This window comes from Salvia miltiorrhiza, chromosome 2 (genome assembly GCF_028751815.1).
Source record: "Salvia miltiorrhiza cultivar Shanhuang (shh) chromosome 2, IMPLAD_Smil_shh, whole genome shotgun sequence".
Lineage (NCBI taxonomy): Eukaryota > Viridiplantae > Streptophyta > Magnoliopsida > Lamiales > Lamiaceae > Salvia > Salvia miltiorrhiza.
In genome coordinates, this window is record NC_080388.1 from 70,221,213 (window position 1) to 70,247,578 (window position 26,366).

General features: G+C 34.2%; 3 protein-coding genes across 16 annotated transcripts; all 3 read right to left on the reverse strand.

Annotated features, from left to right (window-relative positions):
- Window positions 1–183: 183 nt before the first annotated feature.
- On the reverse strand, window positions 184–18,681 carry LOC131008795 (RHOMBOID-like protein 12, mitochondrial). Of its 7 annotated transcripts, XM_057935837.1 has the most exons (11): window positions 2,648–2,782; window positions 2,192–2,282; window positions 2,048–2,106; window positions 1,733–1,853; window positions 1,537–1,656; window positions 1,327–1,433; window positions 1,210–1,251; window positions 857–931; window positions 751–786; window positions 611–673; window positions 184–525 (listed from the first exon to the last, which is right to left on the reverse strand). In XM_057935837.1, exons 3-11 carry the CDS (start codon window positions 2,057–2,059, stop codon window positions 427–429), a joined length of 675 nt encoding a protein of 224 aa, XP_057791820.1. In that variant the 5' UTR covers window positions 2,060–2,106; window positions 2,192–2,282; window positions 2,648–2,782; the 3' UTR covers window positions 184–426. The 7 variants fall into 7 exon arrangements, with proteins under 7 accessions (XP_057791820.1, XP_057791822.1, XP_057791821.1 ...); XM_057935839.1 differs by lacking the exons at window positions 2,192–2,282; window positions 2,648–2,782 and adding an exon at window positions 17,593–18,681; XM_057935838.1 differs by having other exon boundaries at window positions 2,048–2,282.
- Window positions 4,280–9,481, reverse strand: LOC131008794 (RHOMBOID-like protein 12, mitochondrial). Of its 8 annotated transcripts, none has more exons than XM_057935828.1 (9): window positions 9,023–9,477; window positions 6,684–6,804; window positions 6,483–6,602; window positions 6,303–6,413; window positions 6,052–6,093; window positions 5,881–5,955; window positions 5,761–5,802; window positions 5,640–5,687; window positions 4,280–4,577 (listed from the first exon to the last, which is right to left on the reverse strand). In XM_057935828.1, the coding sequence occupies exons 1-9, from the start codon at window positions 9,364–9,366 to the stop codon at window positions 4,467–4,469; spliced, it is 1,014 nt and encodes a 337-aa protein (XP_057791811.1). In that variant the 5' UTR covers window positions 9,367–9,477; the 3' UTR covers window positions 4,280–4,466. The 8 variants fall into 8 exon arrangements, 7 of the variants coding, with proteins under 7 accessions (XP_057791811.1, XP_057791815.1, XP_057791816.1 ...); XM_057935832.1 differs by having other exon boundaries at window positions 4,489–4,577; window positions 5,881–5,980; window positions 9,023–9,480; XM_057935833.1 differs by lacking the exon at window positions 4,280–4,577 and adding an exon at window positions 5,125–5,438 and having other exon boundaries at window positions 5,881–5,980; window positions 9,023–9,480.
- LOC131008797 (RHOMBOID-like protein 12, mitochondrial) lies at window positions 15,377–19,088 on the reverse strand. Its single transcript, XM_057935843.1, has 9 exons — window positions 18,695–19,088; window positions 17,178–17,298; window positions 16,982–17,101; window positions 16,773–16,883; window positions 16,354–16,395; window positions 16,022–16,096; window positions 15,902–15,943; window positions 15,781–15,828; window positions 15,377–15,660 (listed from the first exon to the last, which is right to left on the reverse strand). Exons 1-9 carry the CDS (start codon window positions 19,024–19,026, stop codon window positions 15,562–15,564), a joined length of 990 nt encoding a protein of 329 aa, XP_057791826.1. The 5' UTR covers window positions 19,027–19,088; the 3' UTR covers window positions 15,377–15,561.
- Between the last annotated feature and the right edge of the window lie 7,278 nt (window positions 19,089–26,366).

The window sequence follows — 26,366 nt, forward strand, 5'->3', positions numbered from 1 at the left end:
TATTGATAAGATTTATAGTTATATACAAATTTTTAAAATTTGAGTGAGACTGTATCTCTGTCCTATTAGTAATGAGTAGTTACTATATTGGGACATCCTAATTAAAATATTATCAAAGATGGGCCTACTCATTTTATATATCAACTCATTTAAAATAATCCTTAAATATCTGCCACCGACTCATTTTATAAACTAACTATACTTTTTTTTATTTAATATTCGTGAGAGACGGAGGAAGCATGTAGTTACAATCTTAAAGCATATATTTTATCCATGTCACACACCAAGAACGCGACACATAACATAAAACTTTGGAGGCCTTCCAAATAAAAATAAACGCGGCATATGTTGTTATTCGAATAAATCTTCTCTTGTTTCTAATTTTCTCTTTTTTGGAGCAAAGTGTTTGGAACTGCAAAGATAAACTCAGAATCGTCCGAAGCGTCCCTTCCTTTTCCACAACCACGCTAAGCCACCAGCCGCCGCTCCACCTAAATGAGCTCGGGCTCCGGCATTCTCTTTCTTCTGATACCAAACAACGCGACGCGACACTGCTATCATTCTCTCATTCAATCGGAATTTCAATCATCTTATACAATCGGAAACGTACCTCCCACTCCCACTCCAACCTCATGTTCGGGGGCATTCCGTAGATCTTGATCAACAGAGTCCACTGCCACAACATTACCACCAAAAATAAGAATTTGAATTCAACTTTTGTGATGATTGATGATTGTAGAATAAACATACCCTCGACAACATCTCCATGCCGATTAAAAACACACCCTGCCACAACATTACCACCACAAATAAGTATATCTTTCTCTCTAGAGAAGGCAACTGGTTTTAACCTTACCCCTAATAAAGCACCAACTGGTGGAAGTAGTAATATATCGTGCACCATTATCGCACCCACAGCAGCACTTGCACCCTAAAAAAGTAACATCACCATAAAATCTACATATTCTATTCAAGCTTGGTGAACATGCAATGTCAAGGAGAGTGATATTGTACAAGCCTTTCAATCTTCTCTGTTCAATCTTCTAAACTTACATAACAAAATCCCATCTTCGGCTCAAATACAAAAACGCCCACTTATTCATGCTTTAAAGAAGATCCATCATCATGAGATCAAATTCGATAAGAGATGTCAACATCAAGACTTACAACAATGCTTAAAAACAAGGGAAATTGATTAGAATTGCGTACCAGTCCTTGAAGATCCGAATGCCTAATTTCTGCCTGTTTAACCTAGACATGATAAGGATTGAACAAGAATAAGTATATCAAACTTCTTTTCATAAACAACGAGTTCTACAACCTTACCTCAACCAACGGAGCTATGAAAGCCTGATATACCAAAAAACCCATCGAGCCACCAATTGCACCACCTAGATACAACTTTAGCAAATATTTAGGTCCAAACTTTCGTGCTATCTGTCCAATGAAATTACAGTTCACTCAAATACCTTACTGTAAAATAATCCTAACGAACAAAGAACTGAAAACCATATAACTAACGCCAAGTCATCTTACACGTGTTCCGAAGATGGAGAGTATGAGCATATTTGAAATAAGGTGCCCCACAATTATATGACTGAACGCACTGGTTATCATTGTGTAGAGCAGGCCACATTTGATGTGTTGTACAGACATCTGAAAGTAGCAATAAAAGGAACAAACATTTCTAGTGACGCCTTCTTTAAAAACTCACATGTTATGAACAACTTACCATAAAATTTAGCACCATAAAGTTTTGGGGTGCAACTCTCCATAATACAAGGACAATAACATTCGTCATTATCAATAACACCACACATGGTTCCGGTATCAACCTTCTGAAAAGTGATCTCCTATAATGCGAAAAAGAACCATGGTTTTGTTACTCGTGTAATTTCAATGCTTATGAAAGATACAATCTACAGAGCATCGGTAGATACCCCGGCTCTGTCTCATTAAGTCATTATCATGAAAGAGTAAAGTAGTAATATTTAAAACAAACAAAACAACATAATCATTTATTACATAGCAAACTGTTTCAGCTTACACATGTAGACATTTTGTCGGAATACAGCCAAGAAATTTGAATGAATCATTGTCATTACCCTGCACAAGCCGATTCCAATATAAAAGGGATAACTAGAAAAAACCGTTGAATGGCATGATTAGGTTGGATAACTAATTGTTTTACCAATGATGAAAGATGACATTTGAAGTTTCCATTGATTTCTTCCTCAAAACTATTTTTCTTTCAATTGAGAACGAAACGAAGCATCTATCGTCTGCTCATAAAAAGGGATAAAAGCTGAGAAGCATTCATATGATCATCGCGTGAGTTCGTCTTTCATATCCAAGATTCCTATATCTTACTCATTCTGCAGGATGGCCGATAATCACAAACTATTATCATTTTGTCTTTGCACTCACCCACAATTTTGAAATCATGCATTTAATCAATGCTTGTCATCGTTCAAAACATGCAAACTGGGAAAATATTACGGATAAAAAATTCCAAACATTCTCATCCACTAAAATGCATTGGCCACAATCAAGTTAATGATTAAAAAAAAGTCTGAAAAGCCTTAAACACAAACTAGTGCATTCTTGTCATTTGCCATGTGTGTGAGAGAGAGAGAGAGAGAAGTACCACCGGCTGTCTGGTGAAAACGAAGACAGTGATCTCCTGTTAAGGAACGTAACAGGAGATTTGGGTCGCCCCTGCAAAAGGGCGTTGGAAAAAAACCTTCTTGCGAGAAGTGAAGTGGGAAAAGCCCCATTTTGGATGGCCCCTCTCAGGCCATTGGGACTGCTTATTTTCCATAGATGGGAACGTGAAGGCGTGGAATACTCCGAGAGAGAGCCACGATGAAATGGGATGGAATTGGGTTTGAGGAATGAGGAGAGAGACAAAGATTTTGGCGATATTACGTTGATCGAAGGGCCATTTCCTGCTGTTTTAGTAAGCAGCCAAACGTGCCTTCGCATTTTTCACTCTCTTGATTTCTCTGCTCTCTCCAGTCTTGGGTAACATACTCTCTTCATTCTTTCTCTCCCTCTTTATAGATGACCTAAATTAAAAAATTCATTTTAAAGTATAAATATATAAAATTTCAAAAAAAAAGTATAAATATATACATATATAAATAAAAAATATATTGTTAATACTAATAACTAATCATAATTATCTATTTTAAGTGATGTTTTCCCGTCAAATTACCTTATACTCCCTCCATCCCACGAATCTTGACACGTTTTCCGTTTTCCTTGTTGGACCGTCCCACGAATCTTGACACATTTCCAAATAAGTTAATAATTACTCCATTACTTTCTCTCTCCTACTGTATCATTTTTATACTTTATTAACTATACACTTAAAATACTAATCTACAACTCTTTAATTCTCGTGCCGAAACCAAACGTATCAAGATTCGTGGGACAGAGGAAGTAATTTTTAAAAATAATTAATTTTAATATTTTTGTTTGTTTCTTTTATTTTACCTACCCAAAATCATGTGTGTCAGTGTGTGTTTTTTTTATTATAGTTTTTACATTATCCAATTAAAATATTAGTAAGTATTTTTAAATATCTTATTATATGTGTTAGTTATATGGATATATAAAATGATCACATATATTCAATAATTTTATTAACATATTTAATAATATAAATAAAATTACTAAAATATTAATATTGGTAAGATTTGTAATCATATACTCCCTTCGTCCTGAATATATAGTCTGATTGAAATTTACACAAATATTAAGAAAAATCATTGAAAATGAAAATATATAAGTAAATTTTCTAATATGCTCATTATTTAATGATGAATTAAAGTTGAAGTAACTTAAAGAATTAAATAAGAACATAATAGTAAATGTTTAGAAATATGCTAGAGAGAAGAAATATATAGACTGATGCCATTTTGTAGGAAATATGGTATAGAGAAGAAATACTCCTATGTTTGAAGAATAGTTGAAAATGATGTGAGAAATGAAGTAAAAATGAGGTGGAAAATTACTCATATATAAGATGTTTCACGCGACTGGTCCCATCACATGCGAATATTTGCATAAAATTGTTTATGTTTTGGGAATAATTTGGCTTGTTGGGGAATTCCCATAGCATATGATGAAACTAAGAGGGGTGTATTAATTCAGGATTTTAAAAGATTTATGCAAATTTTTAAAATTTGGGTGTATTCGTTCAAGACTTTTAAAAGTCTATGAAAATCTAGGTGTATTCGTTCATAACTTTTAAAAGTTTATGAAAATCTAGAAGTATTTAAAAGTCTATAGATTTTAACCATGGACCGATTGTCATTGATTTTCATTCACAAAATACACATCAACAAATCCGAGGTCCAACCATCAGAATTCAAAGGATTTCATATTTCAGCGCCCGCTGAGACCCAGCAACCGCGGCTCAAGAAGCCAGCGGCCGTTGGAGGAAGTAGTTTTGGGGTTACTCAGCCCTGTGTGTGTGTCGTGCATGCATTTTGTGCATCTCTTCGGTCTTCTCTTCCCCCTTTGCCTCTTTGCACGCACATGTGCTTCTCTCTCTTTAAATATTTTAAACTCTACAACACAAGATTTTGAGAGGAGAAGGAAAAAAAATATAAAAATAAAAGTAAAAGCAAGAGGAGGCGGCGGTGGCCCTCGGGGATGGGAGTAATAATTTGGCAGAGACTAATAGAATAATGGAACTTTATTTAACTTATTAGGAGATGGGGGTAGTAATCTGGCAGAGACTAATAAAATAATGAAACTCTATTTAACTTATTAATAGAATAATGGGGTAGTAATGCATGCATCAAAATAAAATAGTTTTTGGATATATTTTAGTTTTATATTTTGTTGGAGTTGTTGCTGTGAGCAATTGGGGCGTGGGTTCTCGGCGGGGAGCCAGCGATTGCTGGGAACCTGTCGAGCACTCGTTGAGCGCAAACGACCGATGGCTTTGTGGATTTCAACTCCGAGAAAATCACGATAAATTCTTGGTAATTCATTAAAAATTCGACTAAGAATTCATTTAAAATAATGAAGAATCCGTGTGAATTCTATAGATTTTTAAAATTCACAGATATTAAAAATCTACAAAAATCCTGAACTAATACACCTCCTAAATGAAAAGATGAATATCAAATCTAATCAAGAATTCATGTGAAAATAGTGGCAAGATGGATCCAAATTTGGTAATTAAAATCTGAAAAGCAATGAAAATATAGTCCAAAAACAGCAAGCCTAATCTGATGAATGCAATTATAGAGTAGAAATAAATGAGTCAGAATCGTGGAAAGCGTCCCTTGATTGTCCACAGCCACGCAAAGCCACCGGCCATAAATCCACCTAAATGAGCGGGACTTCCAGAAACCTCTCTGTCGCCTATATACTAAACAAGGCAACCACACTATGATTGATGAATCGGAATTTCAATGATACTCCCGAGTTTTAAGAAATGTATGGAGTGTAGTGTGAATAGTTTAAGGGTCTCATTTTTTGAGTGTATATTAATTAAAGAGATGTGTGGGGTACACTTGCCAAAAAGAAAAATGGGTACTCATTTCGTGGACGGACGAAAAAGGAAATATGGGTACTCATTTCGTGGACGGAGGGAGTATTATAGAATAGAATAAACGTACCTCCCTTACCACCCGCACCCCGGGGAAGATGCAGATCTCAATCCTCTCCTAAATAAGAATTGGAATCGGATTTTTGTGACGAATCAGATTTTTTTCAATGACGATTATAGAATAAACGTACCTTCTTCCATGACAACATGTCCCTGCCGATTATAAACACCCCCTGCCAGAAAATTAGGACGACAAATAAGCAACTCGGCTATTTTTTCTCTGTAGACAAGACAAGTGAATTTAACCTTACCACTAAAAAAACAGGAACTGGTGGAAATAGCAATACATCGAGCAGCACTATCGCATTCACAGCAGCACTCGCACCCTAAAAACATAACATCACCACAAATCTACATATTGTACAAGCCTTCCATGATCATGAAATCAAATTTGATAAGAGATGTCAACATCAAATGCTTACCAGTGCTGAAACATCCGAATGGCTAATTTCTGGCCGTTCAACCTAGACAAGATAAAGATTGAACCAGAATAAGTATATCAAACTTGTTTCCATCATTTGCACAATTTGATAGCTCATATTGCTCGCAGTTGATGACAATAATCAATAAGCATGTTAGTTAATGATGTAAAAGAACCTAGTCACTAAAGGATGAACGTTGATTGAGTTCACTATGATTATATTACATTCAAAATTGCAAGTTACAACCTTACCTCGACTGATGGAGCTACGAAAGCCTGAAATACCAGATAAAAGATGGAGCCAGCAGTTGCACCACCTAGATACAACTTCAGCAAATATTGAGGTCCAAACTTTCTTGCTATCTGTCCAATGAAATTACACTTCACTCAGAAACAAGTGCAAATCATATAACAAACGCCAAGTCATCTTACACGTGTTCCGAAGATGGAGAATATCAGCATATTTGCAATAAGGTGATCCGTCTTTATATGACTGAACGCACTGGTTATAAATGTGTAGAGCAGGCCACATTTGATGTGTTGTACAGAAATCTGACAAGTAACAATAAACAGAATGAATAAATAGTTCTAGTGATGCCTTCTTTAAGAACTCACATGTTACAAATAACTTACCATAAAATTCTTGATCATAAAATCTGTGTCTGCAACCTTCCACAACATAAAGACAGCAGTATTGGTCACTATCATTAACACCACACATCGGTCCGGTATAAACCTTCTAAAAAATGATATCCTATAATGCAAAAAAGAACCATGGTTTTGTTACTCGTGTAATTTCGATGCTTATGCAAGATAAAATCTACAAAGCATCGGCAGATACCCCCGCTCTGTCTCATTAAGTCATTATCACGAGAGAGTAAACAAGTAATTCTTAAAGAAACAACATAATCATTTATTACATAGCAAGCTGTTTCAGCTTACACATTTTTTGTCGGAATACAGCCAAGAAATTTGGCTGAATCATTGTCATTACCCTGCACAAGCCCATTCCAATAAAAAGTGATAACTAGAAAAAACCTTTGAATGGCATGATAAGATTGGATAACTAATTGTTTAACCGATGATGAAAGATGACATTTAAAGTTTCCATTGATGTCTTCCTCAAAACTATTTTTCTTTCAATTGAGAACGAAACGAAGCATCTATCCTCTGCTCATACAAAGGGATAAAAGCTGAGAAGCATCCATATGATCATCGTTTGAGTTCGTCTTTCATAGTAGACTATGGAACATTACAAATATACAAGAAAGATTCATATTCAAGATTCCTATCTTACTCAATACTCATTCTGCAGGATGGAAGAGGCTGAACTCGGCAGATACATCACAAACTATCAATTTGCCTTTGCACCTTATCAAACCACCCACATTTTTGAAATCGCGCATTTAATCAATGCTTATTATCATTCAAAACATGCCGACTGGGAAAATATTACGGATAAAAAATTCCTAACATTCTCACCCACCAACTTGCATTGGCCACAAATTATCTTATAGTATGATTTACTTAGTCTGAAATCTATACTATATTTATTCAAAAAAAAAAAAATCTATACTATGTTAAAAAGGAAGTCTCCAATATAAAATCAATTTCAAAATTGAATGGCAATTTTATAGTTACAATAAAATAAAAGGTTTATGTTTAAACTATATATTTTCCTTTTTATTTTCATTTTCTTTAACTTCTTATTTCTTGTTACATTTCTTTTCAAAATTGTGAAATTCGATTAATTATAAAATATTTAATGTGCATATCAAATTAAACATCACGATAAGAGCTTTAATATGATACTCTCTTCGTCCCTGAAATGGCTTCCTCTTTGGGGACGACACAGGTTTTAATGAAAAGTTGTAAAGTATATTGATAGTGGAGAAAAAGTGAAATAATTATTATTGGAAGTTGTAAAAAGTGTTATAATTAGTATTGGGAGTGGTGAAAAGTGAAAAGTAAGAATAAATAAAGTATTATTAGTGGTGGGGTAGGTGTCCAAAAATGGAAAGAAAGAGAGAGGAAGTTATTTGGGGACGTCCCAAAATGGAAAAAGATGAAGTTATTTTAGGGACTGAGGGAGTATATTTTAAGAAAATATTTGATTTAAAATGTATAAATTAAATTTATTTAAATATTAAAGTTTTATAAATTTCTCTCTTCTCTCATCTTTTTTGAATAAATACATTTTTTATTCTTTTTAATTAGTATTTTATTTTTAATTTTTTCAACTTATTTTTTTTTTGTTTTTGTTTTATAATTGTGATTTTTTTTCAATATTCAATTCAAATATATTCAATTAAAATTAATTTTTTAATATATTTATAAGTATAATAATTGAATTAGTATTAATTTTATATAAATATAAAATTTAAAAATATTTGGCTTGTAAATAAGAATTTTAATTTAGAAAGGGTTTTAAAGCCCCATGGAATGGAAAAAATAAGAATTTTAATTTAGAAAGGGTTTTAAAGCCCCATGGAATGGAAAAAATAAGAATTTTAATTTAGAAAACCTTTAGACACTTGTAAAAATGCCTATTAACACAAACGAGGCATTTGCCTATTAGACATTTTTGCCTATTAACACAAACCTTTATAGCATGAACAACCAAACTAGAACATTCTTGTCATTTGCCATGTGTGTTTGTGTGTGTGTGTGAGAGAGAGAGAGCCCCTATTCTAGTTTAAACAACAGGCGCTTTAGGAGTTAGTGCATAGAGAGAATCAGAGAAGCAACAACCATTATTTCAATAAATTCAAACTGAGAAAGAAAGATTAAGTCGCTTTCGTAATTCACGATGGAGAATCTCGATCAACATTAGAATAAGATTGAAGCATTCTATTCTCTTTGCAAAAAGAAAAAGAAAAAAAAGAGAGAGAGAGAGAGAAAGAAAGAATTGAACAGGAAAATAACTAATCACAAACACAAATGTGTATCTATATAGAGAGAGAGAGAAGTACCACCGGCTGTCTGGTGAAAACGAAGACAGTGATCTCCTGTTAAGGAACGTAACAGGAAATTTGGGTCGCCCCTGCAAAAGGGCGTTGGAAAAAAACCTTGTTGCGACAAGTGAAGTGGGAAAAGCCCCATTTTGGATGCTCCCTCTAAGGCCATTGGGACTGCATATTTTCCATAGGTGAGAACGTGAAAGCGTGGAATACTTCAAGAGAGAGCGATGATGAAATGGGGTGGAATTGGGGTTGAGGAATGAGGAGAGAGACGCAGATTTTGGCGATATTACGTTGATCGAAGGGCCATTTCTTGCGATTTTAGTAAGCAGCCCAACGCCCAGCTGCCTTCGCATTTTTCACTCTCTTGATTCTCTGCTCTCTTTGAGTCTTGGGTAACACGCTCTCTTCATTCTTTCTCTCCCTCTTTATAGATGACCTAAATTAAAAAATTCATTTTAAAGTATAAATATATACACATATAAATAAATTATATTGTGAATACTAATAACTAATCATAATCATCTATTTTAAGTGATGTTTTCCCGTCAAGTTACCTTATAATTTTTTAAAATAATTAATTTTAATATTTTTGTTTATTTTTTTATTTTACCTACCCAAAATCATTTCTGTATTTTTTTTATTATAATTTTTTACATTATCCAATTAAAATATTATTAAATTTTTGTTTCTCTCTTATTATATGTGTTAGTTATACGTAGGGGTGAGCAAAATATCCGAAATCCGAATATCCAATCTGAAATTTAAAATTTGGTTCGAATTAATCGGATCTTTGGATCGGATCGGATCAAATTTTAAGTAATTTTCGGATTTTCGGATCGGATCAGTACTTTTAAAATCCGAACTAATCTGAAATCCGAATTGTATTTATAATATATATATATATATATATATATATATATTAATTTGAAAATTTGAATTATTGAATAATATATATATATATATATATATTATTTTTTAATTTGAAATTTCGAATTATTTAATTTTGTAAATTGTCTTATTTGTTAGGTGTATATATTTCGGATTTTTTTTTTCTCTTTTTTGATTTTCGAATTTTGTTTGTATTTCGGATTTTTTCGGTTCGGATCGGATTTTATCCGAAAACTTCGGATTTTCGGATTCGTATCTATGGATTATATGGTACGGATTGGATTTTATTTTCTTCAAATTTCGGATTTTCGAATCGAATCGGATCAGACAAAAATTCGATCTGTAATCCGAATGCTCACCCCTAATTATACGGATATATAAAATGATCACAAATGTTCAATAATTTTATTAAAATATTTAATAAACGTAAATAAAATTATTCAAATATTTATATTGATAAGATTTATAAATTATAATCATATACTCCCTACGTCCCGTATATATAGACTAATTGGAATTTAGACAAGTATTAAGAAAAATAATTGGAAATGAAAATATATAAGTAAACTTCCTAATATGCCTATATTTATTATATAATGATGAATTAAAGTTGGAATAAATTAAAGAATTTAGTAAGAATGTAATAGTGAAGGAGTAAAAAAAATATTACTTTTATGAAAATAAGTCTATATAAAATGGGACATTCGAAAAGGAAAAACAAGCCAATATATACTGGACGAAGGGAGTATGAAATTTTAACATATTTATTTATTTAGTGGCATTCCACCCTTCCTTCTCCTTTCAGGGTCTTCCAATATCAATAGGTTGATTGTTTCGCTCCTGTATCTTCCAAAAGGAAAAAAGATCTCTGAGAGTTGTTTCCTGAATCCGAAAGAGAGTACTTGGGTTCTCCCAATAACTCAAAAGTGTAGCATGCCTGAATCTAACTGGGGTTCGCGGTGGTGGAGGAACTGGATCGGAAAAAAGAGGGATTCTAGTTGTACGATATCTAATGAAACCGTCGCTGGAATTGAGATCTTATTCAAAGAGAAAGATATCAAATATTTGGAGTTTCTTTTTGTATATTATATGGATGATCCGATCCGCAAGGACCGTGATTGGGAATTATTTGATCGTCTTTCTCTGAGGAAGAGGCGAAATAGAATCAACTTGAATTCGGGACCGCTATTCGAAATCATTCATGAACATTTAGTTAGCAAGTGTAAAATAATTTTGAATATTTAAGATTAATCAAATCACTATAATTGTGTCTCAATTATGATCCCATAAAATTGATTACTAACATAATTTTAGCACAACTCCCTCCGTCCTGACTATCTTGAGACAAAACTTTTGGGCACAAAATTTAAGATACTAGTGTTTAGTGTGATAAGTGTGGTATGTAAAAAAGTGAATAAATAAAAAAAATGTTTACCATATAAGAAAATGTATCAAGATAGTTGAGGCGGCTTAAAAATGAATACGAATCAAAATAATTGGGACAGAGGGAGAATAATATATTGTAGGGCAAATGTGCAGATTGGCCCCTAAACATGACACCCCTATAGCTTTTACCCCCAGGATTGGTCAAGGCGCATTGACCTCCCTAAACTTTCGAAAAAATGGTGCACTTAAACCCCTCCGTTAAACGGCCCCTTAAACGCCGTTTTCTTTTAATTTTTTTTTTTAATTTTGGGCGGGCCCCACTCATCTCCCTCTCTTCTCTCACTTATCTCAAATCTCTCACCACAGAGGAAAATGATGCAAGGCCACAGATCAAAAACAAACAGGGGCTCTGCCATTTTCCTCTACAAAAAGGGTGAAGGATTCATCTACTACGCCGCATAACATACAATAGAACTTATACATTATTTCTCTGTTTCTCCCTCCGACCACCGCCGCAGGGCTAGCCGTCGCCGCCTCTATGTACAGCTCCGGTGATCGGATCTTATCTATTGGTCCAGCAGCAGGGGAAACGATTTAGCTTAAATCCGCCATGGATGACATCTCTCCTCCATTTATGATCCATGGATGCCCTGAAATTAGACATCAAAATAAAATTAGCCTCAAAATTATTGAACCGATAGTAGCTGATGGATTCATGATTCCTCTATTGCGAGATCTAATAGATGGAATGTAGAGAGATAATACTTACTGAGATCTAATAGTTGTGATGAGGATGGTGAGATTGTGCAAGAGGGTTGCTGGAGTGAGGGCTTCAGCGCCGACTTTTGTCTTCTTCAACATTATTTTCGTCTAAGCTATTTACATATACGTAGTTCGCCAAGGTCCTGTTTTGATTCTTTAACTTAACTGCGGTAGCTCAAGTTCTTCTAAAAATGTGTGAAAGTTCAAGTGTTAGCTTAGTTTGAATTTGGGTCGTATTATCTTAGCAGTCGTCTTTAAGTTACAGATCCTTAGCCTCCGGCGACCGAGCGGAAAATCTTAGACGGAAACCTCAAATTACCGCGCAGCACGACCTCAAACGTCTCCGCCGGTCCATTAGCACCTTCAGCGCCACGTAGTACGGCGTTCCAACCATCCCGCTCATCTTGGAAACATCGAATAGCTCCGCCGATCCGAAATCGGCGAGCTTGAGCCTTCCCCTGGAGTCGAACAGAATGTTGGCGGTGGAGAAGAGAGAGAGAGAGAGAGAGAGAGAGAGAGAGAGAGAGGAGTGGGGCCCGCCCAAAATAAAAAAATAAAAAGAAAACAACGTTTAAAGGGCCATTTAACGGAGGAGTTTAAGTGCACCCTTTTTTTGAAAGTTCAGGGAGGTCAACGCGCCTTGACTAGGGGCGGGGGTAAAAGCTACAGGGGTGTCATGTTTAGGGGCCAATCTGCACATTTGCCCTTTATTGTATTAGTTAACTTTGTTATCTCATAAATATTTTAAGGTGTTATATATATAGGGTTGAGTTGTACTAAAAATGTTATCTTTCGTAAGAAATAAGAATACATATAGGGTTGGGTTGTACTAAAAATGTTATCTTTCGTAAGAAATAAGAATACTGCATAAGTTAGTATATAGCGTTGAATAAACTGCTTATAATGACTGCATAAAGAAATTCAATTAATTGATAAAAATTTTGCTCCCTCCATGATTCGAACCTAGGTAAAAATCCGTCCCCTCTAGATAAATATCAGTCATAGGATTTGAAAATTCAACGTTACAGATTCATTCTCATTTCTAATCACATTGTGTGTGTGTGCGCGCGCGCGTGTGTAATATTTAATTTAATACGATTATATTACATAATTTATTTTTTAATGAAATATGTAAGTACTTAATATATTTTGTCTTAAATGATCACATGTATTCAATAAATATAATTAAAATTACTAAAATATTTAAATTAATAAAATTTATAATTATACATAGATTTTAACATATTTATTTATTCATTCTTTTTTGAATATTTAGTTAAAATATTTATGGTTAAATAGCATAGTACTACGATTGACTAAGAATGTGAGATTCTGAATTATGAGTACGATAAGTTGAAGGAATTTTTATAGTAAATTATGGGATAATAATGATTATGCATCTATTGATTTATTTGAAGATGTATTGCTTAATTTATTTGAATGTCTAATAAAAGAAATTATTTAAAGTAATTACTTATCTTACTCTAATAACATTTACCATAATTTTTATTTCAAAGCACGATTAAATTAGATAATACAATTTCAATATCTTTTATTGAGAAATTGCACATTTACAGACAAAGTGTCGAATTTGTTATTCGAAATTTCGAATAGGTTTTTGCTTCTTGCAATTTTTTTTTTTTGTTTTTTCGAGCAAACTGTTTGAAATAGTGAATAACTAGCAATTGCTCAGTTATTTATATGCAATCTCTCATAATTCGAGCATTTCAAAATATACTATTCTTCTATTTTTTAATCACTTAATTTTATTTGTGCACTTCATAAATAAGTAATGATATATAGTTTTCTACTTGATCACTATTAAATTATTAATTATGTTTAAATTGACCTCAGATTTATATTAACTTTTATAGATTAACTAATTTTTTTTAAAAAAAAAATACTCAAAGCATTCAGAGACAACATTTTAAATATAAAAAATATTAAAATTTTTACTTTAAAACACAAAAAACGAGTGCTTTTAGTGGGATTCAATACGCTACAAGTAAGGCGAGTACTTAGGGGTGGGACGACACGATATACTCTTTTAAATTTGTCATACCTTTTATATCTTACTTTTATCTTTGGTATGGAGAAATATCATAAATTTACCTTACATTTTACTATGGTATATCTTAGTCCGGTATACCTTAATTACGGTATGGAAAATTTTTATACCTTTACCGTACCTTTATTTCAGTATATCGTACCAAATTTCGATATACCTCACTTTCACGGTATACCAAAGTAATCGATTTACCAAAAAAACTGATAAAATTCGCTATGATATATACTCACAACTTATTTTTTTAAAACATGTTTATCTAATAAGCAACATCTAATAAATATAATAACGTCATAATAATTAAATATATCACAAGTTAACAAAAAAATAAACATTATCCACATTCATATTAAATTGTATAACATATGTATTATATATTATTCATTTTATATCGTTTGATTATATATATAGTCTCATACTTGTATATTCATATATTATATATCAAACTATATTGATGTTATAAGTTGGATGTAATTAATTTATTTTAAAACAATAATTTTAATTATGTAACTCACATAATAAGCAATACTATAATTCGATTATATTAAATTGTAGTATAGCATATTTATTATATATTATTCATTTTATATCAGTTAATTATTTTATAGTCTCATGCTTGAATATTTTTTTATTATATAATAAATTATATTGATATTATAAGTTAGATATAATATATTTAATTAGAATACATTCTTTAATATCATTTGATTATCTTTACCCCATTTATTTATTTTTCAAAGATGTACTTGAAAATTATATTTTGATATTATTGTAAATTGCTATATATGAATTAGTTGCAACTTATTTTATAATTAAATCATAATTATAATTATATATTAACTCTTTATAATTATTTTCATACCTTGTTCCAGTATATAATGCTATACCAGTGATACGGTACCATACCTTCTTTCCGCATATACCTTTAATACGATATTTATTGATTTTTATGGTATATACTCCGGTATCAGTATACGCTCGTATACTCAGTATCTGAAAAACATATCCTTTACCCTATTGAAAACCTTCGGCACAGTATCATATTTTATCGAAAAATTAGGTGTACCTTATGCTCGGTGTTATACAGTATTTTTGATACGATATGACAGGTATACCAAATTTTCGGTATACTTCCCCATCTCATAATGTGTTTTCCATTGGACCATAGCATTGGTTTTGCTTTTATTTGTGAAATTATTTATATGCCATTGGTCTTATCGCATGCAAGTATTTGCTTGAAGTTGTTTATGTTTTGAGAATAATTTTGATTCTTGGGGAATTCCCATAGTATGATGAAACTAAATAAAAAGATGAATATCAAATCCAATTTACATCAAAATAGATGTAACAAGAATTCATCTGGAGCTGGGAATGAAAAAACTGGGAAGCCAAATGCGATCGTAGAGTAGATGCACTTATAAACTAGAAACAAATGAGTTATATAAAATCAGAATCGTCCAAAGCGTCCCTTCCTTTTACTCAGCCAAGCTATGGCACCAGCCGCCGATCCACCTATATGCGCGGCTCCATAAATCTCTGTCTCCGCCTGATACCAAAGAAGACGACGCTACTATCAAATAACGACACTATCTTTATCTCATTCAACTTGTGAGATGATGAATCCGAAAATGACAAATTGGATACATTTTTTATAGAATAAACGCACCTCCCTTACCAACCGCACGCCCGGGAAGATGGAGATCACAATACTCCCCTACCACAACATTACCACCAAAAATCAGAATCGGAATTGAATTTTTGTGATGATGATTATAGAATAAACGTACCTTCTTCCACGACAACATGTCCATGCCGATTATTAGCATCCCCTGCCACAACATTAGGATGAGAAATAAGTAACTCGACTATTTTTTCTCTGTAGAGAAGACAAGTGAATTTAACATTACCGCAAAAAAAGCAGGAACTGGTGGAAATAGAAATATATCGAGCAGCACTATCGCATTCACAGCAGCATTTGCACCCTAAAAAAGTAACATCACCACAAATCTACATATTATATTCAAGGAGAGTGATATATATTGTACAAAGCCTTTCAATGTTCTTGTTCAATCTGTCAAACTTACATAACAAAATCTCATCTTCGTCTCAAATACAAAAACGCCCACTTATTCATGCTTTAAAGAAGATCCATCATCATGAAATCAAATTTGATAAGAGATGTCAACATCAAGACTTATAACAATGCTTAAAACAAGGAAAATTGATTGGAATTGCATACCAGTCCTGGAAACTCCAAAGGGCTAATAGCTGGCCGTTTAACCTAGACACGATAAAGATTGAACCAGAATAAGCATATCAAACTTCTTTTCATAAACACAATCATTTGCACAATTTGATAGCTTGTATTGCTCACAGATGATGACAATAATCAATGAGCATGTTAGTTTATAATGTCAGCATCACATATTATATTTTGGTCTATTCTATACAACGGCTTATGATTTGAAACATAGAAACTCGGAAGTGCACAAGCAGCAAAATATCAACAGGTTGTATTATTACCATACTAGAAGAGACGCAAGTGCTTGACAGAAGAACCTAATCACTAAAGGATGAACGCTGTTTGAGTTCATTATGATTATATTACATTCAAAATCGCAGAAAAAGTACAAATTACAATGAGTTCTACAACCATACCTTAACTGACGGAGCTAGGAAAGCCTGATATACCACAAAAAACATCGAGCCAGCAATTGCACCACCTAGATACAACTTCAGCAAATATAACGGTCCAAACTTTCGTGCTATCTGTTCAATGAAATTATAGTTCACTCAAATACCTTACTGTAAATAATCCTAACGGAGAAAGAACTGAAAATCAAATAACTAATGCCAATTCATCTTACACGTGTTCCAAAGATGGATAGTAGGAGCATATTTGAAATAAGGTGATCCGTCTTTATATGACTGAACGCACTGGTTATCAGCGTGTGGAACATGCCATGTTGGATGTGGTCTGCAGAAACCTGAAAGTAACATTAAATGGAATAAACATTTCTAGTGACGCCTTCTTTAAAAACTCACATGTTATGAACAACTTACCATAAAATTTATCACCATAAACTTTGGGTGTGCAAGTCTCCATAATAGATAGACAAGAACATTCGTCACTATCAATAACACCACACATCGGTCCGGTATAAACCTTCTGAAAATTGATCTCCTATAATGCGAAAAAGAACCATGGTTTTATTACTCGTGTAATTTTGATGCTTATGCAAGCCGCTCTGTCTTATTAAGTCATTATCATGAAAGAGTAAAGTTTAAAAGAAACAACATAATCATTTATTATATAGCAAACTGTTTCAGCTTACACATTTAGATATTTTGTCGGAATACAGCCAAGAAATTTGACTGAATCATTTTCATTACCCTGCACAAGCTGATCCTAATATAAAGTGATAACTAGAAAAACCCGTTGAACGGCATGATAAGGTTGGATAACTAATTGTTTAACCAATGATGAAAGATGACATTTGAAGTTTCCATTGATGTCTTCCTCAAAACTATTTTTCTTTCAATTGAGAACGAAACGAAGCATCCAATCCTCTTCAATAGTAGATTATGGAACATTAAAAATATACAAGAAAGATCCATATCCAAGATCCCTATCTTACTCATTCTGCAGGATGGGAGAGGCTGAACTCGGCCAATACATCACAAATGTCTATTATCTATCGAAACTAGTACTATCATTTTGTCTTTGCACCTTATCAAACCACCCACAGGCCACGATTTTGAAATCATGCATTTAATCAATGCTTGCCATCATTCAAAACATGCAAACTAGGAAAATATTACGGATAAAAAATTCCAAACATTCTCATCCACCAACTTGCATTGGCCTCAATCAAGTTAAAGATTAAACGCAAATTATCTTATAGTATGATTTACTTAGTCTGAAATGGCTTGTAAATAAGAATTTTAATTTAGAAAGGGTTTGAAAGTCCCCATGGAATGGAAAGCCATTATAGCATGAACAACCAAACTAGTACATTCTTGTCATTTGCCATGTGTGTTTGTGTGTGTGTGAGAGAGAGAGCTCCTATTCTAGTTTAAAACAGCAGGCGCTTTCGGAGTTGGTGCATAGAGAGAATCAGAGAAACAACAAAAATGGAAACTATACAGCAGTCCATCAAACCAGAATTTGACACGTTGATCTTGCTTTAAGCGGTATAAAAATAAAGGAGCTTTTGGTGATTATAAACCGAGATGCCGCTGAGTTGAATAGCAGAACGGAAATACGTCTTTCACATCGATCATCTTTACAAATTAATTTTAGCATACAACGCTACTTAATGTAAACATATATTCTTCTCAAAAAAAAAAAAATATAAACATATACTCGTAATTTCCATTATTTCAATAAGATTAAGTCGCTTTCGTAATTCACGATGGAGAATCTCGATCAACATTAGAATAAGATTAAAGCATTCTCTTCTCTTAGCAAAAAAAAAGAGGAATTTAACAGGAAAATAACTAATCATACATACACACACACAAATATGTGTGTGTGTATATATATATATATATATAGAGAGAGAGAGAGAGAGAAGTACCGCCGGCGGTCTAGTGAAAACGAAGCCAGTGACCTTCTGTTACGAAACGTAACAGGAAATTTGGGTCGCCCCTGCAAAAGGGCGTTGGAAAAAACCCTTGTTGCGAGAAGTGAAGGGGGAAAAGCTCCATTTCGGATTGTCCCTCTAAGGCCATTGGGACAGCATAGTTTCCATAAATGGGAACGTGAAAGCGTGGAATACTCGGAGAGAGAGCGACGATGAAATGGGATGAGGAATGAGGAGGGAGACGCAGATTTTGGCGATATTACGTTGATCGAAGGGCCATTTCTTGCGATTTTAGTTAGCAGCCCCACGCCCAGCTGCCTTCGCATTTTTCACTCTCTTGATTCTCTCTTAGAAAAAACCCAAAATATTGATAAATTATTACTCACTCTCTCCCTCCACCTACGTGGTCACTTTTGCCATTTTTGTATTCATGAAAAATATGTCACTTTTTTTTAAAAAAAAATAATTTTTATTTATAAAAGGATTATCATTTATTCAATTTTAACTATTCATTTTATATAATAATGAAAAATATTTTCTCTCTTACATAAAAATCACTAATCATTTTATTAAAATTCATATCCAGTTAAAGTGATATACTTTTAACGGACGAACGACATAATTTTATTGGATGAAATTATGATTGTGAGTTCAAATTTCATAGAGAGCAAAAAAATTAATATTAAAATTTATTCATTTTCATTATTTATTCATACATGTTTCATATATAATTATGAATTCGTAGTTAATATTTCAAAAAGGATTTATAACCCAACTTTTATGGGGCGTTCAATTTGCCGAGATTGAATTAACCCGAGACTGAGTTGGCTTGAGATTAATTTTATCATAGGAGTATAAGTCAAGACTATTTCTATGTGGTATTGTCCAGATATTAAATATCAGATCGTATTTATCCAATCGAATAAGATTGGAGTATAATCTTATGCAATCCTTCAAACCGAACAACTCATATATATATATATATATATATATATATATATATATATATATATATATATATATATAGGAAAGAGCTACAGTAAAAACAATTCTTAAAATACAAATTACAAACCAGCAAAAATGTATGAATTTTATATATAACATATATGAATTCACTATATAAATTTATGAATTGTAAAAAATAATATTTTTGCTACCTATGAGATTCAAACTCAGATTCAAACTCAGGATCATGAATATACAATGTTGGGAATTAAAGACGCCAATAATTCCGCCCGGGATCTAGTGTGACGCAATATTTTGGATATCGACCGATATGAAACGAGAAGAAAAATGACACCGATATTTTTAACGTGGTTCGGCCAAACTGCCTACGTCCACGGACCCACACCAATATATTAGAGAATCTCAAAAGGAGGAGTACAACAAAAATACCACACTATATTTTGTATCTGCCTACGCAGAGGCTATCTCTCAACTCACTTTTTATCACTCGTGTATAACTTCCACACTGAAGTTTTCTCTCACAAGATTTTTCTCTATCTTTCTAGCAAATAACACTTTGCTTCTGGGGGTGTTGGGGATGATCTTCATACTGCTGTGAAGGCCTCAATTTATAGGCAAAGATCAAGCCTCCAAATGAATAGTGAAGTTGCAGATGTTGAAATTGTTGGCCGCATTGCTTGAAGCCATTTGCAGCTAAAGTGGAAGCCACCCTTTTGACTTGGTGGTTGGCCCCCTTATTTTGACTAACAATCTCCCACTTGAAGACTGATTTCAATCTGTCTTCACACCTCAATCAACGCAGCAGCCTTTCTGTCTTTAACTGTAAAGACATAACCGGTAGTGCTTCTCCTGCGATTTACCGCACCGGCAAAATCTGCATCTACAAAACCTTGTAGTGCTACATTACCTCGTCGAAAGCACAAGCATCTATCAGTAGATCCACGTAGATATCTCAATATCCACTTTACTGCTTCCCAATGCTGCTTTCCAGGATTTGCCATAAATCTGCTCACAACTCCCACTGCATGAGCGATATCTGGTCTAGTACAGACCATGGCATACATCAGACTTCCAACGGCTGAGGCGTAAGGAATTTTAGCCATGAAGTCTCTTTCCTCCTTTGTCTTTTGAGAGTGCTCTTTGCATAGGCGGAAATGGTTAGCTAACGCTGAGCTAACCGACTTAGCACTGCTCATGTTGAATCTTTGCAAGATTCGATCAACGTATTTGGCCTGAGACAACTGCAAAACACCTTTTTGCTTGTCTCTGTAAATTCTCATCCCGAGAATTCGCTTTGCTTCTCCTAAATCCTCCCCTCAAACCAAGGACCACATCATGTCCTCCCTCGAACGACAATCCGTACATCTTGCACCGCCGTTACCACTCAACGGGACTCGCTGCCTGACCACACTATCAGGAAGACTTTCGATACAGGGAACCACCGGATTCAATCGTGAGTTCACTGGGGGTACACCTCCGTATATCTTGCACCGCCGTTACCACGCAACGGGACTCGCTGCCTGACCACACTATCAGGAAGACTTTCGATACAAGGAACCTGAGGTCGAGATGACCTCCTAGGAATAGGAGTTAGAGCTGGAACTGGAGACTGTGGTGGATCAGCCTCAGAGTTGGGCTCCTCCGTCTGTAAACTTTCATCTGTTTGCTTTGATGTACTACACTCTGCAGTATCATCTGGATCAACATATGTTGGATCCTCCGTTGTTGTGTCGGTGAACTGCACTGCATTCCTGTCCTTGTACATCACATTTTCATTGAATATTACGTCCCTGCTTCGGATGACCTTCCTGTTTTTGTCATCCCAAAAACGGTACCCGAACTCATCTCCACCATTATCCAATGAAAATACATTTTAGTGATTTGGAGTCGAGCTTACTCCTGGCAATATCACTAATGTGTACATACGCGACACAGCCAAATACTTTTAAGTGAGAAAGTTTAATTTCTTTGCCACTCAAAACTTCCTCCGGTATTCTGTACTCCAATGGTACAGATGTCCCATGGTTAACGAGATATGCCGTTGTGTTGACAGCTTCTGCCCAAAATTATGTTGGCAGTCCTGCATGTATCCTCATGCTCCTAGCTCTTTCTGTCAACGTCCGGTTCATGCGTTCTGCGACTCTATTTTGTTGTGGGGTCCCTGGCATTTCCAACTTGATGCCATTCTGGTAACAAAATTTCTTGAACGTCATATCTTCGTATTCTCCGCCATTATCGGATCTCTTTATCCGTAAGCCAGTTTCATTCTCCACCATGGCCTTCCACTTCTTGAACGCCTCAAACACCTCTGACTTTTGTCTCAAGAAGTACACCCACACATTTTTCGAGTGGTGAAAGTCACAAAGGTAAGACTTTCCGCCAACGGATGAAACTCTTGCTGGACCCCAAACATCTGTGTGGACTAACTCAAGCTTTACTTGCTTCAGAGTTCTACCACTTGTGTTGAAACTCACCCTCTTCTGGTAGTTTCCCTTTCGAATGCATATACTTGAGCCCTTTCTGGCTCATGTGCCCAAGTCTTTGGTGCCACAAATTTGCATTCTTCTTGCTATCAGCAACTGCAATTATCACACACGCATTCATCGCTGTGTATAGGCTGCTAGTATACTTGCCACGTGCAAGAATCATTGCGCCCCTAGTGATTTTCCAACAATCACCTGAGAGGTGTGTATCACATCCTTCTCTCGACAATTGCTTGACGGAGATCAAGTTATTCCTCAACTCTGGAATATGTCTCACGTCCTTCTCCTTCAGCCACAACATTGGCTTCGGTCTTTTTCTCGTTTCCCTTTGAAGGTACTTTACACTGCGTTCTGTAGTGCCCGACCTGACCACAGTTCCAACATTCAATAGACTTTGATTTGTTGGAATTCTTGTGGATCCTGGAGCTCTGCCTGCCATTCCTTGACTTGCTTCGTCCACGTCCTTGACTTCTGGATTTTCCTTCAAGGGCTTATACAGGTCCTTCTGGTACAAGTAATCCTCCATTTGCATTTTCCAAAAAATCCAAAATTCACACCGTTGAATTTATCAATTTTGGAAATTTTATCGTCTGTCGACATTGCTCCCACTCGATCTGGACTCCTTGGATCGTTTCTGATTTTTCAGCTAACCACCGTGTTTAGAACACCTTTTGTCGACAAACCGGAACCGCCGACAAATTTCACTATTCACGTGAATAGTAACAGCGAAAAAACATCAGAAAAATATCTGCCACCACCGTGGCTCTGATACCAGTTGTTGGGAATTAAAGACGCCAATAATTCCGCCCGGGATCTAGTGTGACGCAATATTTTGGATATCGACCGATATGAAACGAGAAGAAAAATGACACCGATATTTTTAACGTGGTTCGGCCAAACTGCCTACGTCCACGGACCCACACCAATATATTAGAGAATCTCAAAAGGAGGAGTACAACAAAAATACCACACTGTATTTTGTATCTGCCTACGCAGAGGCTATCTCTCAACTCACTTTTATCACTCGTGTATAACTTCCACAATGAAATTTTCTCTCACAAGATTTTTCTCTATCTTTCTAGCAAATAACACTTTGCTTCTGGGGGTGTTGGGGATGATCTTCATACTGCTGTGAAGGCCTCAATTTATAGGCAAAGATCAAGCCTCCAAATGAATAGTGAAGTTGCAGATGTTGAAATTGTTGGCCGCATTGCTTGAAGCCATTTGCAGCTAAAGTGGAAGCCACCCTTTTGACTTGGTGGTTGGCCCCCTTATTTTGACTAACATACAAGACATCCTCCGTCTCATTATCAGTGATTAAAACATGCCAACTCTACGGATATAAAATTCCAAACACTAACTTGCATTTGTCGACTGAAAACGAAGCCACTGACCTTCTGTAACGGAAAGTGACAGGAAATTTGGGTCGCCCCTGCAAAAGGGCGTTGGAAAAAAAGCCCCATTTCGGATTGTCCCTCTAAGACCATTGAGACAGCATATTTTCCAGAGATGGGAACGTGAAAGCGTGGAATACTCCTAGAGAGAGAGAGCGTTGATGAAATGGGATGAGGAATGAGGAGGCAGACAGCAGACAGCGAGTGTATTCAATTCAGATTTTATACTATTTTAAATGTTCATAGGTATTCATTTCAAATTTTAAAAAGTCCATAAAAATTTGTTGGTATTCAAGCATGACTTTTAAATATACATCTAAATCTAATGGTATTGGAACTTTCAAGGATTCTAATATGGCATGGATTTTGGAGGATTTTAGTGCCCTAGTATAAATACAAAATCTCTACATAAATCTCACCTCTCCACAAGAGATTTTAAAATATTGTCTCTCTCCCCTACCCGTCTTATACTCTCATGCCGTCTTCTACAAGCCGTGTCGCCACACTTCCGCGAATGGAACCTGATTTTGGGCTTTTATCGAACGAATCAGATTGAAGAAGTCGTGGAACTGATGAAGTTTGGAGAGGAGTGTCGTCTTCTGGCGTGGGGTGTGTGTTGTGTGCTGGGGACAGTGGCGGAGTCAGGAATTAATTTGGGAGGGGGCTGAGCTTACACCGAGAATTTTTTTTTTGAACATTCCGTATATTTAAAGCATTATTTTATTAAAAGACGAGCATGATAGTAATAATAAAGAACAATATTTTCATAGATTATATAATTTAAATATATAACAAATTAGTTTCAATACATTACAAATTTTTTTGGGACATTCTGTATTTTTAAAGCATTTTTTATTAAAAGACGAGCATAATAGTAATTATAAAGAACACCATTTTCATATACTATATAGTTTCAATATATTACAAATTAATTTCAATACATTACAAACTTTTTTTTTGTCATTTCATACATTTTAGGCATTTTTTATTAATAGACAAGCATAATAGCAATAATAACGAACAATATTTTCATAAATTATATTTTCAATAAATTACAAGCTAAAATCAATAATAATAAAAGACAAGCATAGTAATAATAGCAAATAAATTTTTTTTGGGTATTCCATCCATTTTAGGCATTTTCTATTAAAAGACAAGCATAATAGTGATAATAATGTATAATATTTTTATAGATTGTATAGTTTTAAATAACACAATTATCCTTAAATTAATTATAAATGGAAAAATATAACAAGCTAATCAACTTTTGTAAAACAAATTTCTTTTATAATATAAACATATATCTATATATATTATAAAAAAAAACTCAAAATTTGGGAGGGGGCTTCAGCCCCCCTGGCTACGCCCCTGGCTGGGGAGTCATGGTTCTGATGGGGAGTGCCATCGTGTTCAGGGAATTGGGGGATTTTGGGTGGGGAGGGGAGTGTCAGGAACGTTGATGATTTTTTTTCCCCACAATTTTGGATTTCTACTTCTTATTCACTGATTGAATATTTCTTTTTCATGAACATAAATAGTTGTAGCATATACACTCCCTTTTCGCATCAAGAGTTAAGAATGGATAGTTTCAATTTGTTCTTCAACACAAACACAAGTTATAATTGAAAGGGTGGAGGCATTGATTTTTCTTTTTCTTGCTGGGGAACGTCGGGAAGAAGAGGGAGATGTCGGTGCTTCTCAATCTAAATAGAGATGACAAAAATATATATTTTGTTTTAATTTATTTATTTAGATTATTTTTTATTTTTTATAATAACAGTCTATAGATTTATAAACTCTATGAAAATAAAGATAAATAAATCTAACAAGATTTGCTAAACTCCACGTAAAATTAAAATAATTCATAAAATTAGCATAATCTACAAATTATAAAAACTTCGTCAAAATCTTTTAAATTCTTAATTGAATACACCCCCGTCCCCCACGTCGAGCTGCCTTCACATTTTTCACTCTGTTGATGGTTTCTTGCCAAATACTCTCCTCTCTCTCTATTCTGACTGTTTATGTGCTGTGGTAGCCTCAATAATTTCTTTGGGCCGAGCTTTTCAGCAAAGCCTTAACCTTTACAGTTAATAGTTGGGCCTATGGATCCATAGTGATTCTATTTATAGCCCGCATTTAATTCACTCTAGCCCCCATCTAAAATAATGGAGTACTAATAAAGATAATTATAAATTTATTCTTTTACCTTACAATTTATCTGTCTTTAAATTAATTACCTAATACTAGTGTATTACCCGTCGAAATTCGACGGGTACATATTTTCTTGTAATTTATATATTTTATGTTATTTTTATGATAATTATATAAAATAATTTTTTATGTAAATTATTTATATAATTAATTAAATTAGTAATACATTTTAAATTATATTAATGTCAACAACTTTTAGCAATTAAATTATTAATTTTGTTGAGATCATAAAAATACCCATTAGTTTTCATATGAAATTTTATAAAAAGTTGACGCGTAAGAAAAAAAAGAGTAGAAATACATATAAATTTGACATAAGTATCATATAATTCCGAACTTCTAAAAGTATAACTAATTATGAAAATAATCTCGCCTGATATTTAAAAGACCATAACTGATTTATCGAACATCGTATCATTTGGAGTTTTAAGACCAATCAAGTTGTGGGCATCAGCTCATCGCAAACTTGACATATCACCTCTAACTTCTGAGCATCATCTTGTCTGAAACTTGAAAGAGAATCATCTCGTCTAAAACTTGAAAGAGCGTCATCTCGTCTGGAGTTTTGAGCATCATCTCATCTAGAGTTTGAGAGAGCATCATCAAATA

Excerpts from the sequence above, each read along its gene's own strand:
- LOC131008795 (XM_057935835.1), bottom strand. The coding sequence starts at position 2,985 with ATGCGAAGGCACGTTTGGCTGCTTACTAAAACAGCAGGAAATGGCCCT. Across the intron at positions 1,657-1,732 it reads TTATGGTGCTAAATTTTATG|ATGTCTGTACAACACATCAA; the intron begins GTAAGTTGTTCA and ends TGCTACTTTCAG. Across the intron at positions 787-856 it reads CAGTTGGTGCTTTATTAGGG|GGTGTGTTTTTAATCGGCAT; the intron begins GTAAGGTTAAAA and ends ATGTTGTGGCAG.
- LOC131008794 (XM_057935828.1), bottom strand. The coding sequence starts at position 9,366 with ATGCGAAGGCAGCTGGGCGTTGGGCTGCTTACTAAAATCGCAAGAAAT. Across the intron at positions 6,603-6,683 it reads TTATGATCAAGAATTTTATG|ATTTCTGTACAACACATCAA; the intron begins GTAAGTTATTTG and ends GTTACTTGTCAG. Across the intron at positions 4,578-5,639 it reads GGGTGCGGGTGGTAAGGGAG|AGTTTAAAATATTTAAAGAG; the intron begins GTACGTTTATTC and ends CTTGTGTTGTAG.
- LOC131008797 (XM_057935843.1), bottom strand. The coding sequence starts at position 19,026 with ATGCGAAGGCAGCTGGGCGTGGGGCTGCTAACTAAAATCGCAAGAAAT. Across the intron at positions 17,102-17,177 it reads TTATGGTGATAAATTTTATG|GTTTCTGCAGACCACATCCA; the intron begins GTAAGTTGTTCA and ends TGTTACTTTCAG. Across the intron at positions 16,097-16,353 it reads CTTTGGAGTTTCCAGGACTG|GGTGCAAATGCTGCTGTGAA; the intron begins GTATGCAATTCC and ends TTACTTTTTTAG.